This window comes from Oncorhynchus kisutch, unplaced genomic scaffold (genome assembly GCF_002021735.2).
Source record: "Oncorhynchus kisutch isolate 150728-3 unplaced genomic scaffold, Okis_V2 Okis03b-Okis08b_hom, whole genome shotgun sequence".
Taxonomy (NCBI): Eukaryota; Metazoa; Chordata; class Actinopteri; order Salmoniformes; family Salmonidae; genus Oncorhynchus; species Oncorhynchus kisutch.
The window spans coordinates 15,091,793-15,109,292 of NW_022261980.1; the positions used below are offsets into that span (position 1 = coordinate 15,091,793).

The 17,500-nt window shown below is 44.1% G+C and overlaps 1 protein-coding gene across 4 annotated transcripts in view; it reads right to left on the reverse strand.

Moving 5' to 3' along the window:
• LOC109884877 (nuclear receptor ROR-alpha A-like) overlaps positions 1–17,500 on the reverse strand; it is a 254,807-nt gene that overhangs the window by 3,405 nt on the left and 233,902 nt on the right. For 2 of the 4 annotated variants that reach the window (XM_031812904.1, XM_031812906.1), the window contains 7 exons: positions 16,567–16,708; positions 15,420–15,908; positions 9,726–9,847; positions 6,579–6,711; positions 5,094–5,201; positions 4,058–4,168; positions 3,784–3,896 (listed from right to left, as the gene is read on the reverse strand). In XM_031812904.1, the coding sequence (XP_031668764.1) occupies positions 3,784–3,896; positions 4,058–4,168; positions 5,094–5,201; positions 6,579–6,711; positions 9,726–9,847; positions 15,420–15,908; positions 16,567–16,708 (1,218 nt within the window). The remainder of the gene's footprint in view (positions 1–3,783; positions 3,897–4,057; positions 4,169–5,093; positions 5,202–6,578; positions 6,712–9,725; positions 9,848–15,419; positions 15,909–16,566; positions 16,709–17,500) is intronic. The other 2 variants (XM_031812905.1, XM_031812907.1) reach the window with 2 other exon arrangements.

A 17,500-nucleotide genomic window follows, 5' to 3' on the forward strand; every position in this document is an offset into this window, starting at 1 on the left:
AGTGGAAGAGATAGGAACTGCAAGCCTGCCCCTTAGAAATCTGGAATCCCAATTTCTAAAGACTGTTGACATCCAGTGGAAGAGATAGGAACTGCAAGCCTGCCCCTTAGAAATCTGGAATCCCAATTTCTAAAGACTGTTGACATCCAGTGGAAGAGATAGGAACTGCAAGCCTGCCCCTTAGAAATCTGGAATCCCAATTTCTAAAGACTGTTGACATCCAGTGGAAGAGATAGGAACTGCAAGCCTGCCCCTTAGAAATCTGGAATCCCAATTTCTAAAGACTGTTGACATCCAGTGGAAGAGATAGGAACTGCAAGCCTGCCCCTTAGAAATCTGGAATCCCAATGAAACTCATTGATCTCAAAATAAAAGAAAAGAAGAAGGTTGAAAATGAAAGAAAATTGGAATGTCCTCGGGGTTTCGCTAAATCAGTTCTGTTATACTCATAGACATCATTCAAACAGTTTTAGAAACGTCAGAGTGGTTTTCTATCCAAATCTACTAATAATATATATATCCTAGTTTCTAGGCCTGAGTAGCAGGCAGTTTACTTTGGACACGCTTTTCATCCGGACGTGAAAATACTGCCAACTATCCCAATGAAGTTAATAAGCACAATGTCTTGAGTAAAAGCCTAATTGGATTTATACCAAAACATTGCACAACTGATCATATTTACACCCTACACACCCTGATAGATAAACATGTCCACCAAAATAATACCTTTATCGACTTCCAAAAAGCATTTGATTCTATTTGGCATACAGGACTGTTCTACAAAGTTATTGAAAGTGGTGTAGGGGGTAAAACATATGACATAATTAAATCAATGTATCCTGGCAATATGTGCAGCATTAAAATTGGCAAGAAAATAACAGAATTCTGTAACCAGGGGCGGGGCCTTCGTCAGGGTTGCAATCTGAGCCCTGCACTCTTCAATATTTACATCAACGAATTGGCCACTATTTTAGAAAAATCCTCAGCCCATGATGTTAGTCTCCACAATTCAGAGGTTAAATGCCTACTCTTCGCAGATGACCTATGCCTGCTGTCACCCACAGCACATGGCCTACAACAGAGCCTGGACCTGCTAGAGCAGTACTGCCAGACCTGGGCCTTGGCAATAAACCCCAAAAATACTAAAATAATGATTTTCCAGAGAATATCCAGATCTCAGGGAATTAGACCAAAGTTCTCAATTGGTAGAAAATATATAGAGTACTGCACACACTACAATTACTGAGGTTTAAATATATAGAGTACTGCACACACTACAATTACTGAGGTTTAAAAATAAGCTCAACTGGATACCTTAATGAGGCAGTGAATGAGCTGATAGAGAAAGCACGCAGGGCATTCTACGCCATTAAAACGCAAATTCAAATTGAAATACCTATGAAAATTTGGCTAAAACTAATTGAATGTGTCATTGAACCAATTGTACTTTAAGGCAGCGAGGTGTGGGGTCCACTTGCAAAACAAGATTTCACCAAATGGGACAAACATCCCATTGAAACCCTGCATGCAGAGTTCTGTAAGATTCTCCTACATGTCCAGAGGACAACTACAAACAATACATGCAGGGCAGAATTAGGCCAATATCCACTCATAATAAAAACTCAAAAAAGAGCAATTCAGTTTTGGAAACATCTCAAATACAGTGACCCCCTCTCATGTCACTATGAGAAAAGAGTCCCCTCATCCAGCTGGGGCTGAGTTCCAAACCTGTTCTACTAACGCACTGAAGCCTAACACAGAGAGACAGAGAGAGTTAGGTTATTGAGATTCAGGACCGCCAGGTCACATTCTGACAGACAGACAGGACTTTCACATTTCCCTGAGACCAGGACACTGTCTGAGTGTGTTTCATCAGGAATGATGCTTATGTTATAGTGGTGATGGAACTGAAATCCTGCTGTGAAATCCCAAGGCCTGTTCAGTTCAAAACGAGATGTCACCAAGTAGAGTATACCGAGAGCATTTACCATTTAGACAATGCATGAACACAGTCCATACAAACAAAGACTCATTGCCAGTAGCGACTGTGTAGCAGTACTGTGTTGTACCTTTATTTAACCAAGTCAGTTAAGAACAAATTCTTATTTTCAATGACGGCCTAGAAACAGTGGGTTAACTGCCTGTTCAGGGGCAGAACGACAGATTTGTACCTTGTCAGCTTGGGGATTTGAACTTGCAACCTTTCGGTTACTAATCCAACGCTCTAACCACTAGGCTACCCTGCCACCCCTCCACTCTCTAACCACTAGGCTACCCTGCCGCCCCTCCACTCTAACCACTAGGCTACCCTGCCGCCCCTCCACTCTAACCACTAGGTTACCCTGCCGCCCCTCCACTCTAACCACTAGGCTACCTGCTGGTTACTAGTCCAACGCTCTAACCACTAGGCTACCCTGCCGCCCCTCCACTCTAACCACTAGGTTACCCTGCCGCCCCTCCACTCTAACCACTAGGCTACCTGCTGGTTACTAGTCCAACGCTCTAACCACTAGGCTACCCTGCCGCCCCTCCACTCTAACCACTAGGCTACCTGCTGGTTATTAGTCTGACATTCTAACCACTAGTCTACCTGCTGGTTATTAGTCTGACATTCTAACCACTAGTCTACCTGCTGGTTACTAGTCCAACACTCTAACCACTAGTCTACCTGCTGGTTACTAGTCCAACACTCTAACCACTCAGCTACCTGCTGGTTACTAGTCCAACACTCTAACCACTAGGCTACCTGCTGGTTACTAGTCCAACACTCTAACCACTAGGCTACCTGCTGGTTACTAGTCCAACGCTCTAACCACTAGGCTACCTGCTGGTTACTGGCCCAACGCTCTAACCACTAGGCTACCTGCTGGTTACTGGCCCAACGCTCTAACCACTAGTCTACCTTCCAGTTACTAGTCCAACGCTCTAACCACTAGTCTACCAGTTGGTTACTAGTCCAACGCTCTAACCACTAGGCTACCTGCTGGTTATTAGTCTGACATTCTAACCACTAGTCTACCTGCTGGTTACTAGTCCAACGCTCTAACCACTAGTCTACCTTCCAGTTACTAGTCCAACGCTCTAACCACTAGTCTACCCTGTAAAGCAGAGTTGGGCTCAATTTCATTGTCATTTCAGAAAGAGAATGATCCAATTCTCTTCAATTAGGAAAATGTGGAATTGGGATTTGTTTTTACTTTCTGCGTGGACTGGAATTGAAAAGGAAATTGACCCCAATCCTGGTGTACAGCAATTGCATATATTGTATGTACGTGTGGGTGTGTGTTATGTGTGTTATTTTGCTCATTTGCACTCTCCATTATTTTTATTTCTACTTTGCACATTCTTCTACTGCAAATCAACCATTCCACTGTTTTACTTGCTATATTGTATTTACTTTGCCACCATGGCCTTTTTTTTTATTTTTTTACCTCCCTTCTCACCTCATTTGCTCACATTGTATATAGACTTGTTTATACTGTATTATTGACTGTATGTTTGTTTACTCCATGTGTAACTCTGTGTTGTTGTATGTGTCAAACTGCTTTGCTTTATCTTGGCCAGGTCGCAATTGTAAATGAGAACTTGTTCTCAACTTGCCTACCTGGTTAAATAAAGGTGTTCTCAACTAGCCTACCTGGTTAAATAAAGGTGTTCTCAACTAGCCTACCTGGTTAAATAAAGGTGTTCTCAACTAGCCTACCTGGTTAAATAAAGGTGTTCTCAACTTGCCTACCGGGTTAAATAAAGGTGAAATAAAATAAATAAATAAATAATAAATACCTTAGTGAGAACCACGTCCTCTCTGCCGTTCTTCTGAAGGACATGTTGGAGAGCCAGCTGGATCTTCTGTTGCAGCTTCTCTACCTTCACCTTCTCTTGAAGCCACGTCCGATCTACACGCACCATTAGTTAAACGATGCAGCGTTGTATAAATAATAACACCCAGAGATGCTCTCGGACTGCCACAAGGGGGAATAGCTGTGTGTGTGTTATGTGATTGTAGAAGATATGTGCTCGCAACGTTGCGTCGTGAACGTGACAGCATCGTGCCTACCTGCAGACATCAGGACGTACGCTGAGAAGAGAGCGATCTCCTCCTCAGAGAGATGGATGACAGACATACTCTTCCCAAACTCAAAGACTAAGCGAATCAGATCATCACAACCTGTCAGACACACAGAGAGAGAGAGAGAGAGGAGAAGTTATGTGGATCAGAACAACACAATCTGTCAGACACACAGAGAGACAGGAGTTAGTTATGTGGGTCAGAACATCACAGTCTGTCAGACACACAGAGAGACAGGAGTAGTTATGTGTCAAATATCACAACAACACAGGACACAGAGCAGGACATCAGGATCTGAACAAACGTCACCTGGCATGCATTGCTTTGGAGTTCAGTCAGTCCAATCCATATCCTAGTGGCCCAGCCATTCAGTCAGTCCAGTCCATATCCTAGTGGCCCAGCCATTCAGTCAGTCCAGTCCATATCCTAGTGGCCCAGCCATTCAGTCAGTCCAGTCCATATCCTAGTGGCCCAGCCATTCAGTCAGTCCAGTCCATATCCTAGTGGCCCAGCCATTCAGTCACAGGTGGTCCATTCAGCCATTCAGTCAGTCCAGTCCATATCCTAGTGGCCCAGCCATTCAGTCAGAGGTGGTCCATTCAGCCATTCAGTCAGTCCAGTCCATACCCTAGTGGCCCAGCCATTCAGTCAGAGGTGGTCCATTCAGCCATTCAGTCAGTCCAGTCCATATCCTAGTGGCCCAGCCATTCAGTCAGTCCATATCCTAGTGGCCCAGCCATTCAGTCAGTCCAGTCCATATCCTAGTGGCCCAGCCATTCAGTCAGACGTGGTCCAAAACAGTCCCTAATACTAACGAACAACTTCCTCTCCTATTAAATCGATGGTTCTGAAACGTCTGAACCTCAACCACAGATTGAAGGGGATGAATGTGATTGGCTGGGTTGTATTCTGACGTACCTAATGCTTTGAAAGGGGATGAATGTGATTGGCTGGGTTGTATTCTGACTCACCTAATGCTTTGAAAGGGGATGAATGTGATTGGCTGGGTTGCATTCTGACTCACCTAACGCTTTGAAGACGTCGGTCCCAGCGTACTTCCCATCAAAGTAGACGGTGCTGTTCTGAGAGTCAAAGGCACGACACATCCTGATGAACACCACCTCAAGAGACCCTGAGGAGAGACGACGACAACACAACCATCACTACAGAGAGACAACAACAACACAACCGTCACTACAGGTCAGAGAGACGACAACAACACAACCATCACTACAGAGAGACGACAACAACACAACCATCACTACAGGTCAGAGAGACGACAACAACACAACCATCACTACAGGTCAGAGAGACGACAACAACACAACCATCACTACAGGTCAGAGAGACGACAACAACACAACCATCACTACAGGTCAGAGAGACGACAACAACACAACCATCACTACAGGTCAGAGAGACGACAACAACACAACCATCACAACAGGTCAGAGAGACGACAACAACACAACCATCACTACAGGTCAGAGAGACGACAACAACACAACCATCACTACAGGTCAGAGAGACGACAACAACACAACCATCACTACAGGTCAGAGAGACGACAACAACACAACCATCACTACAGGTCAGAGAGACGACAACAACACAACCATCACTACAGGTCAGAGAGACAACAACAACACAACCATCACTATAGGTCAGAGAGACAACAACACAACCATCACTACAGGTCAGAGAGACAACAACAACATAACCATCACTACAGGTCAGAGAGACAACAACACAACCATCACTACAGGTCAGAGAGACGACAACAACACAACCATCACTACAGGTCAGAGAGACAACAACACAACCATCACTACAGGTCAGAGAGACAACAACACAACCATCACTACAGGTCAGAGAGACAACATAACATTGGGGGTTTCTTATATAAGTAGACAGTAGATAGACTGGGGGTTTCTTATATAAGTAGACAGTAGATAGATTGGGGGTTTCTTATATAAGTAGACAGTAGATAGACTGGGGGTTGCCTATATAAGTAGACAGAAGATAGATTGGGGGTTTCTTATATAAGTAGACAGTACATAGATTGGGGGTTTCTTATGTAAGTAGACAGGAGATAGACTGGGGGTTTCTTATGTAAGTAGACAGGAGATAGACTGGGGGTTTCTTATATAAGTAGACAGTACATAGATTGGGGGTTTCTTATGTAAGTAGACAGGAGATAGACTGGGGGTTGATCATTGTGATGTCATTAGTAGACAGTACATAGACTGGGGGTTGCCTATATAAGTAGACAGTAGATAGATTGGGGGTTTCTTATATAAGTAGACAGTACATAGACTGGGGGTTGCCTATATAAGTAGACAGGACATAGATTGGGGGTTGCCTATATAAGTAGACAGGACATAGATTGGGGGTTTCTTATATAAGTAGACAGTACATAGATTGGGGGTTTCTTATATAAGTAGACAGGACATAGATTGGGGGTTGATCACTGTGATGTCATTACGAGACGTTCCATCATCTTGTCTACCTGCTTTGAGCAACACTATCTGGTCGTTCTGACAGAGCTCCATGAAGCCGTCGATGCGCTTGGCGAACTCCACCACGTACTGGATGGCCTCCGTTATCTTGATGGCACACAGCTGCCACATCACCTCCTCCGGCTGACATAAACAACAACAACAACAATGTTAAAAGAGGCATAATTGTTGATGCTAGTATCAGAGAGAGAGAGAGAAAGAGAGAGAGAGAGAGAGAGAGAGAGAGAGAGAGAGAGACAGAGAGAGAGACAGAGAGAGAGAGAGAGAGAGAGAGAGAGAGAGAGAGACAGAGAGAGAGAGAGAGAGAGAGAGAGAGAGAGAGAGACAGAGAGAGAGAGAGAGAGAGAGAGAGAGAGAGAGAGAGAGACAGAGAGAGAGAGAGAGAGAGAGAGAGAGAGACAGAGAGAGAGAGAGAGAGACAGAGAGAGAGAGAGAGAGAGAGAGAGAGAGAGACAGAGAGAGAGAGAGAGAGAGAGAGAGAGAGAGAAAGGAGAAGGAAGAGGGGGGTGACAAAGGACTATGAGGGGAGGAGAACTAGGTAGTGCACTAGGTAGTGTGTAGTGCACTATGTAGTGTACTAGGTAGTCTGTAGTGTACTATAGGTAGTGTACTAGGTAGTGCACTAGGGAGTGAACTAGGTAGTGCATAGTGTACAAGGTAGTGTACTAGGTAGTGTGTAGTGTACCAGGTAGTGTACTAGGTAGTCTGTAGTGTACTAGGTAGTGTACTAGGTAGTGTGTAGTGTACTAGGTAGAGTACCAGGTAGTGTGTAGTGTACTAGGTAGTGTCCTAGGTAGTGTGTAGTGTACTAGGTAGTGTACTATGTAGTATACTAGGTAGTGTGTAGTGTACTAGGTAGTGTCCTAGGTAGTGTGTAGTGTACTAGGTAGTGTACTAGGTAGTGTGTAGTGTACTAGGTAGTGGCCTAGGTAGTGTGTAGTGTACTCGGTAGTGTACTAGGTAGTGTGTAGTGTACTAGGCAGTGTACTAGGTAGTGTACTAGGTAGTGTGTAGTGTACTAGGTAGTGTCCTAGGTAGTGTGTAGTGTACTAGGTAGTGTACTAGGTAGTGTACTATGTAGTATACTAGGTAGTGTGTAGTGTACTAGGTAGTGTCCTAGGTAGTGTGTAGTGTACTAGGTAGCGTACTAGGTAGTGTGTAGTGTACTAGGTAGTGGCCTAGGTAGTGTGTAGTGTACTCGGTAGTGTACTAGGTAGTGTGTAGTGTACTAGGTAGTGTCCTAGGTAGTGTGTAGTGTACTAGGTAGTGTATTAGGTAGTGTACTAGGCAGTGTACTATGTAGTATACTAGGTAGTGTGTAGTGTACTAGGTAGTGCACTAAGTAGTGTACTAGGTAGTGTGCAGTGTGCCCGATAGTGTACTAGGTAGTGTGTGGTGTACTAGGTAGTGTCCTAGGTAGTGTGTAGTGTACTAGGTAGTGTATTAGGTAGTGTACTATGTAGTATACTAGGTAGTGTGTAGTGTACTAGGTAGTGTCCTAGGTAGTGTGTAGTGTACTAGGTAGTGTACTAGGTAGTGTGTTGTGTACTAGGTACTGCGTAGTGTACCAGGTAGTATGTAGTGTACTAGGTAGTGTACTAGGTAGTGTACTAGGTAGTGTGTAGTGTACCAGGTAGTGTACTAGGTAGTGTGTAGTGTACTAGGTAGTGTATTAGGTAGTGTACTAGGTAGTGTACTAGGTGGTGTCCTAGGTAGTGTGTAGTGTACTAGGTAGTGTCCTAGGTAGTGTGTAGTGTACTAGGTAGTGGACTAGGTAGTGTGTAGTGTACTAGGTACTGCGTAGTGTACTAGGTAGTATGTAGTGTACTAGGTAGTGTACTAGGTTGTGTACTAGGTAGTGTGTAGTGTACTAGGTAGTGTACTAGGTAGTGTGTAGTGTACTAGGTAGTGTACCAGGTAGTGTGTAGTGTACTAGGTAGTGTACTAGATAGTGTGTAGTGTACTAGGTAGTGTACTAGGTAGTATACTAGGTAGTGGACCAGGTAGTGTGTAGTGTACTAGGTAGTGTACTAGATAGTGTGTAGTGTACTAGGTACTGTACTAGGTAGTGTACTAGGTAGTGTACTAAGTAGTGTGTAGTGTACTAGGTTCTGTACTAGGCAGTGTACTAGGTAGTGTACCAAGTAGTGTGTAGTGTACTAGGTAGTGTCCTAGGTAGTGTACCAGGTAGTGTGTAGTGTACTAGGTAGTGTACTAGATAGTGTGTAGTGTACTAGGTAGTGTACTAGGTAGTGTACTAGGTATTGTACTAAGTAGTGTGTAGTGTACTAGGTTGTGTACTAGGCAGTGTACTAGGTGGTGTACCAAGTAGTGTGTAGTGTAATAGGTAGTGTACTAGGTAGTGTACTAGGTAGTGTGTAGTGTACTAGGCAGTGTACCAGGTAGTGTGTAGTGTACTAGGTTGTGTACTAGGTAGTGTACTAAGTAGTGTGTAGTGTACTAGGTAGTGTACTAAGTAGTGTGTAGTGTACTAGGTAGTGTACTAGGTAGTGTACTAGGTACTAGGTAGTGTACTAGGTAGTGTGTAGTGTACTAGGTAGTGTCCTAGGTAGTGTGTAGTGTACTAGGTAGTGTGCCATGTAGTGTGTAGTGTACTAGGTAGTGCCCTAGGTAGTGTGTAGTGTACTAGGTAGTGTGTAGTGTACTAGGTAGTATGCAGTGTACTAGGTAGTGTACTAGGTAGTGTACTAAGTAGTATGTAGTGTACACGGTGGTGTACTAGGTACTGTGTAGTGTACTAGATAGTGTACTAAGTAGCGTGTAGTGTACTAGGTAGTGTGTAGTGTACTAGGTAGTGTGTAGTGTACTAGGTAGTGTATTAAGTAGTGTGTAGTGTACTAGGTAGTGTGTAGTGTACTCGGTAGTGTACTAAGTAGTGTGTAGTGTACTAGGTAGTGTACTAGGTACGGTACTAGGTAGTGTACTAGGTAGTGTACTAAGTAGTCTGTTTTGTACTAGGTAGTGTACTAGGTAGTGTACTAGATAGTGTACTAGGTAGTGTACTAGGTCGTGTGTAGTGTACTAGGTAGTGTACTAGGTAGTGTGTAGTGTACTAGGTAGTGTACTAAGTAGTGTGTAGTGTACTAGGTAGTGTACTAGGTAGTGTGTAGTGTTACCTTCGTCTGGTAGGTCTCTATCTCCTCCTGGAGGAAGGCCTGCCAGGTCATGCTCTGTAGCTCCTCCCTCAGGTACTGACACGTCTCCTGGTGGGACTTGGAGATGTTCTGGCCTAGGTGTTCTACAGGAGAGAACAGCAGGACAAGGTCAAGAGCTGGACCACGATTGGTCCAGGACAAGGTCAAGAGCTGGACCACGATTGATCCAGGACAACGTCAAGAGCTGGACCACGATTGGTCCAGGACAACGTCAAGAGCTGGACCACGATTGGTCAAGGACAACATCAAGAGCTGCACCACGATTGGTCAGGGACAACATCGAGCTGGACCACGATTGGTCCAGGACAACGTCAAGAGCTGGACCATGATTGGTCAAGGACAACATCAAGAGCTGGACCACAATTGGTCCAGGACAACGTCAAGAGCTGGAACACGACTGGTCCAGGACAACGTCAAGAGCTGGACCACGATTGGTCAAGGACAACGTCAAGAGCTGGAACACGACTGGTCCAGGACAAGGTCAAGAGATGGACCACGATTGGTCAAGGACAACGTCAAGAGCTGGAACACGACTGGTCCAGGACAAGGTCAAGAGCTGGACCACGATTGGTCAAGGACAACATCAAGAGCTGCACCACGACTGGTCAAGGACAACATCAAGAGCTGGATGGACCACAGTGGAATCCTTTTCACATTATGGTGCCGACCCGAACTATACTGAATGGTCTGTTTTTTTACATGGTTCTTTCCAGCACATTTGGGCTTTTCTTGGCTCTGCCCAGTAGGGGGAAAAGGGTAGAATATGGGTCAGCATTTAGGCAGAGCTCACATGTGTAACAACACAGCAACATTGTTTCAATAAAGGGAAATTCTTCCAACCCTACTGTTCTGCTATTCTATACTGTTAGAGGTGGTTGATCATCTCTAACCATGACCCAGACAGTATTTTACTATTCTATACTGTTAGAGGTGGTTGATCATCTCTAACCATGACCCAGACAGTATTTTACTATTCTATACTGTTAGAGGTGGTTGATCATCTCTAATCATGACCCAGACAGGGTTTTACTATTCTATACTGTTAGAGGTGGTTGATCATCTCTAATCATGACCCAGACAGGGTTTTACTATTCTATACTGTTAGAGGTGGTTGATCATCTCTAACCATGACCCAGACAGGGTTTTACTATTCTATACTGTTAGAGGTGGTTGATCATCTCTAACCATGACCCAGACAGTATTTTACTATTCTATACTGTTAGAGGTGGTTGATCATCTCTAACCATGACCCAGACAGGGTTTTACTATTCTGGTATTGACCCAGACAGTATTTTACTATTCTGGTATGACCCAGACAGTATTTTACTATTCTGGTATTGACCCATACAGTATTTTACTATTCTGTCATGACCCAGAGAGTATTTGACTATTCTGGTATTGACCCAGACAGTATTTTACTATTCTGTCATGACCCAGACTGTATTTTACTATTCTGGTATTGACCCAGACAGTATTTTACTATTCTGGTAGTGACCCAGACAGTATTTGACTATTCTGTCAAGACCCAGACAGTACTTTACTATTCTGGTATGACCCAGACAGTATTTTACTATTCTGGTATTGACCCAGACAGTATTTTACTATTCTGTCAAGACCCAGACAGTACTTTACTATTCTGGTATTGACCCAGACAGTATTTTACTATTCTGTCAAGACCCAGACAGTACTTTACTATTCTGGTATGACCCAGACAGTATTTTACTATTCTGGTATGACCCAGACAATATTTTACTATTCTGTCATGACCCAGACAGTATTTTACTATTCTGTCATGCCCAGACAGTATTTTACTATTCTGGTATTGACCCAGAAAGTATTTTACTATTCTGGAATTGACCCAGACAGTATTTTACTACTCTGGTATTGACCCAGACAGTATTTTACTATTCTGTCATGACCCAGACAGTATTTTACTATTCTATACTGTTAGAGGTGGTTGATCATCTCTAACCATGACCCAGACAGTATTTTACTATTCTATACTGTTAGAGGTGGTTGATCATCTCTAATCATGACCCAGACAGGGTTTTACTATTCTATACTGTTAGAGGTGGTTGATCATCTCTAATCATGACCCAGACAGGGTTTTACTATTCTATACTGTTAGAGGTGGTTGATCATCTCTAACCATGACCCAGACAGGGTTTTACTATTCTATACTGTTAGAGGTGGTTGATCATCTCTAACCATGACCCAGACAGTATTTTACTATTCTATACTGTTAGAGGTGGTTGATCATCTCTAACCATGACCCATACAGGGTTTTACTATTCTGGTATTGACCCAGACAGTATTTTACTATTCTGTCATGACCCAGACAGTACTGTACTATTATGGTATGACCCAGACAGTATTTTACTATTCTGGTATGACCCAGACAGTATTTTACTATTCTGGTATTGACCCAGACAGTATTTTACTATTCTGTCATGACCCAGAGAGTATTTGACTATTCTGGTATTGACCCAGACAGTATTTTACTATTCTGTCATGACCCAGACTGTATTTTACTATTCTGGTATTGACCCAGACAGTATTTTACTATTCTGGTAGTGACCCAGACAGTATTTGACTATTCTGTCAAGACCCAGACAGTACTTTACTATTCTGGTATGACCCAGACAGTATTTTACTATTCTGGTATTGACCCAGACAGTATTTTACTATTCTGTCAAGACCCAGACAGTACTTTACTATTCTGGTATTGACCCAGACAGTATTTTACTATTCTGTCAAGACCCAGACAGTACTTTACTATTCTGGTATGACCCAGACAGTATTTTACTATTCTGGTATGACCCAGACAATATTTTACTATTCTGTCATGACCCAGACAGTATTTTACTATTCTGTCATGCCCAGACAGTATTTTACTATTCTGGTATTGACCCAGAAAGTATTTTACTATTCTGGAATTGACCCAGACAGTATTTTACTACTCTGGTATTGACCCAGACAGTATTTTACTATTCTGGCATGACCCAGACAGTATTTTACTATTCTGTCATGACCCAGACAGTATTTTTACTATTCTGTCATGACCCAGACAGTATTTTACTATTCTGTCATGACCCAGACAGTATTTTACTACTCTGGTATTGACCCAGAGAGTATTCTACTATTCTGTCATGACCCAGACAGTATTCTACTATTCTGGTATTGACCCAGACAGTATTTTACTACTCTGGTATTGACCCAGACAGTATTTTACTACTCTGGTATTGACCCAGACTGTATTTTTTACTATCCTGTCCACTATGTTGGTGCTGGTTGATCTACAATAGAGAATACTACATGTTGACTATCCTGTCCACTATGTTGGTGCTGGTTGATCTACAATAGAGAATACTACATGTTGACTATCCTGTCCACTATGTTGGTGCTGGTTGATCTACAATAGAGAATACTACATGTTGACTATCCTGTCCACTATGTTGGTGCTGGTTGATCTACAATAGAGAATACTACATGTTGACTATCCTGTCCACTATGTTGGTGCTGGTTGATCTACAATAGAGAATACTACATGTTGACTATCCTGTCCACTATGTTGGTGCTGGTTGATCTACAATAGAGAATACTACATGTTGACTATCCTGTCCACTATGTTGGTGCTGGTTGATCTACAATAGAGAATACTACATGTTGACTATCCTGTCCACTATGTTGGTGCTGGTTGATCTACAATAGAGAATACTACATGTTGACTATCCTGTCCACTATGTTGGTGCTGGTTGATCTACAATAGAGAATACTACATGTTGACTATCCTGTCCACTATGTTGGTGCTGGTTGATCTACAATAGAGAATACTACATGTTGACTATCCTGTCCACTATGTTGGTGCTGGTTGATCTACAATAGAGAATACTACATGTTGACTATCCTGTCCACTATGTTGGTGCTGGTTGATCTACAATAGAGAATACTACATGTTGACTATCCTGTCCACTATGTTGGTGCTGGTTGATCTACAATAGAGAATACTACATGTTGACTATCCTGTCCACTATGTTGGTGCTGGTTGATCTACAATAGAGAATACTACATGTTGACTATCCTGTCCACTATGTTGGTGCTGGTTGATCTACAATAGAGAATACTACATGTTGACTATCCTGTCCACTATGTTGGTGCTGGTTGATCTACAATAGAGAATACTACATGTTGACTATCCTGTCCACTATGTTTGGTGCTGGTTGATCTACAATAGAGAATACTACATGTTGACTATCCTGTCCACTATGTTGGTGCTGGTTGATCTACAATAGAGAATACTACATGTTGACTATCCTGTCCACTATGTTGGTGCTGGTTGATCTACAATAGAGAATACTACATGTTGACTATCCTGTCCACTATGTTGGTGCTGGTTGATCTACAATAGAGAATACTACATGTTGACTATCCTGTCCACTATGTTGGTGCTGGTTGATCTACAATAGAGAATACTACATGTGTTCATACAATCATGAACAAAACAAAGGGGTATATCTCCCACAGTGAAGAGGAAGAGGATACAATGAGAAATAATTTTGTTTAAAGAAGAACATGACTTCCTGGGAGCTCAAGGGGGAGTAAATAACTGATTTCCCTGAACATGTGCCCCTTTGGTTCCCAATAGGAGCTAATTAACACAATGCTAATTAACCTGACTATGTTCTAATGAGCTCTGAAGATGAGTTTGCGGCCTCCTGCTATTTTAAACCACCTTTGTTTTGCCCCACGGTTGTGCTCTCTGTTCGCTCCATCCTTTCTCTTTCTTTACCTCTCTATATCCCTCTCTCGTTCTTCTTGTTCTCTCCCTCTTTACCCTCCCTGCCTCCCCCATCCCCCATCTTACCTCATCCCTTCCTCCTCCCTCCCCCCTCCCATCCTACACCTTACCTCATCCCTCCCTGCCTCCCCATCCCATCCCAAACCTTACCTCATCCTTTCCCTTCCTGCCTCCCTCCCTCCCTCCCTCCCAAACATTACCTCATCCTTTCCCTCCCTCCCTCCCTCCCTCCCTCCCTCCCTCCCTCCCTCCCTCCCTCCCTCCCTCCCTCCCTCCCTCCCGCCCTCCCTCCCTCCCTCCCTCCCTCCCTCCCCTATCCCAAACCTCATCCTTCCCTTCCTGCCTCCCTCCCTCCCTCATTCCTTCCCTTTGTGCCTCTCGCCCTCCCCCATCCCAAACCGTACCTCTTCCCTCCCTCCCTCCCCCATCCCAAACCTTACCCCCTCCCTCCCTCCCTCCCTCCCTCCCTCCCTCCCTCCCTCCCTCATCCCAAACCTTACCTCATCCTTTCCCTCCCTCCCTCCCTCCCTCCCTCCCTCCCTCCCTCCCTCCCTCCCTCCCTCCCTCCCTCCCTCCCTCCCTCCCTCCCTCCCTCCCTCCCTCCCTCCCTCATCCCAAACCTTACCTCATCTCTTCCTGCCTCTCTCCTTCATCTAACCCAGCCATGGACGAGGTAGGAGACGTCTCTCCCTTTTCCTCCATAATCCCTCTCTCCACCTCTTCCCCTCTCCCTCTTTATCCCCTCCTCCCTCCCTCCATCTGTCCCTTATTCCCCTCTCTCCACTCATCTAGCTCAGCCATAGATACTGTGGGAGATGTCTCTCCCTCTCTCCCTCCCTCCCCCTCTCTCCACTCACCTAGCTCAGCCATAGATACTGTGGGAGACGTCTCTCCCTCTCTCCCTCCCTCCCCCTCTCTCCACTCACCTAGCTCAGCCATAGATACTGTGGGAGACGTCTCTCCGTTGGTGAAGGAACAGTAGGGGAAGAAACCCTGGTTGGAACCATAATCACAAAGAGGCTCCGGTTTTATACCGTTAATATCCAGACCAGACTGATCAGGAGACGGCTGAATGTCCAGGTAGAACCCCCCCACTCCTCCCGACTCAGAGCCCCCCTTGGAGGCTGGGCCGTTACCCCCCCCAGGGCTGTTTTCCTCCATGTACCCAACCTCCAGGTCTTCATGGAGGTCGGTGAGGCCATAGTGGGGAGAGAGAGGCTCGACCTCCTCCGGGTTCTGGGGATGGTGGTCTCTCTGCAGCTGCTGGGCCTGCTGGAGACGGTGCTTCTGGACCTCAGCATACAGGCTGTCTCTCTGCTTCTTGGACATACGGCCAAACTTCACCGCTGTGGGGACATGGAGAGACATTGACGAAGGTTATTTAAATGAACAATAGCGTTGTGTGAGAACTTGACCTCTCTGAGGAGGTAAATGGAGAGATAATTCCTCTCAATTCCAATGTTAGGTCAATTCCAAGTCTGTCTTTGATTTCAGAGATAATTCCTCTCAATTCCAATGTTAGGTCAATTCCAAGAATTCCATTCTCAATTCAATATTATCCACAACAATTCCACACATTCCAATTTGAAATCAATTCCCTCAGGCTTTCAGTCTGATCATGTCACTGTTTAGACTGGAAATATAGAAATACAAGTTTAAATGTTTTAAGATTGGGGTGGCAGCGTAGCCTAGTGGTTAGAGCATTGGACTAGCAACTGCAAGGTTGCAAGTTCAAATCCCCGAGCTGACAAGGTTCAAATCTGTCCTTCAGTCTGATCAAGGCAGTTAACCCACTGTTCCTAGGCCGTCTTAACTGACTTGCCTAGTTAAATAAATACATTTTTTTTAAATCCTGCAGTCAACATTTCACGCTATCTGTATTAATTCCATTAATTGGGAAATGTAAAGATACTGAATTCCAAATCAATTTAATTACAAACATGAAACGTTTTACAGTTCCAATTTCTATTAATTACAATTACAATTAAACCCTGATATACATACCGTCCCGTGACATGCCCACGGTCAGGCATTTCTGCAGTCTACAGTGTTGGCAGCGGTTTCTGCTGGTCCTGTCAATCAAACAGTTCTTCTGACGAGGGCAGGAGTACCCTGCATTACTCTGCTGGCTCCTCCTGAAGAAACCCTGGAGGGAGGGAGGGAGGGAGGGAGGGAGGGAGGGAGGGAGGGAGGGAGGGAGGGAGGGAGGGAGGGAGGGAGGGAGGGAGGGAGGGAGGGAGGGAGGGAGGGAGGGAGGGATCAAACAATAGTTTAGTGTTGTCATTACAGATGGCTATAGTGTTGTCATTAGAGATGGCTATAGTGTTGTCATTAGAGATGGCTATAGTGTTGTCATTAGAGATGGCTATAGAGTTGCCATTTGAGATGGCTATAGTGTTGTCATTAGAGATGGCTATAGTGTTGTCATTACAGATGGCTATAGTGTTGTCATTAGAGATGGCTATAGTGTTGTCATTAGAGACGGTTATAGTGTTGTCATTAGAGACGGCTATAGTGTTGTCATTAGAGATGGCTATAGTGTTGCCAAAAAAATATGTCTATATTGATGGTTATAGTGTTGTCAGTTGACTAATAATCACTATATTACTGAGAGGAGACCGTTTCTCCAGGACAGGACTAATAATCACTATATGGACAGGAGATGACTAATAATCACTATATGGACAGGAGATGACTAATAATCACTATATGGACAGGAGATGACTAATAATCACTATATGGACAGGAGATGACTAATAATCACTATATGGACAGGAGATGACTAATAATCACTATATGGACAGGAGATGACTAATAATCACTATATGGACAGGAGATGACTAATAATCACTATATGGACAGGAGATGACTAATAATCACTATATGGACAGGAGATGACTAATAATCACTATATGGACAGGAGATGACTAATAGTCAC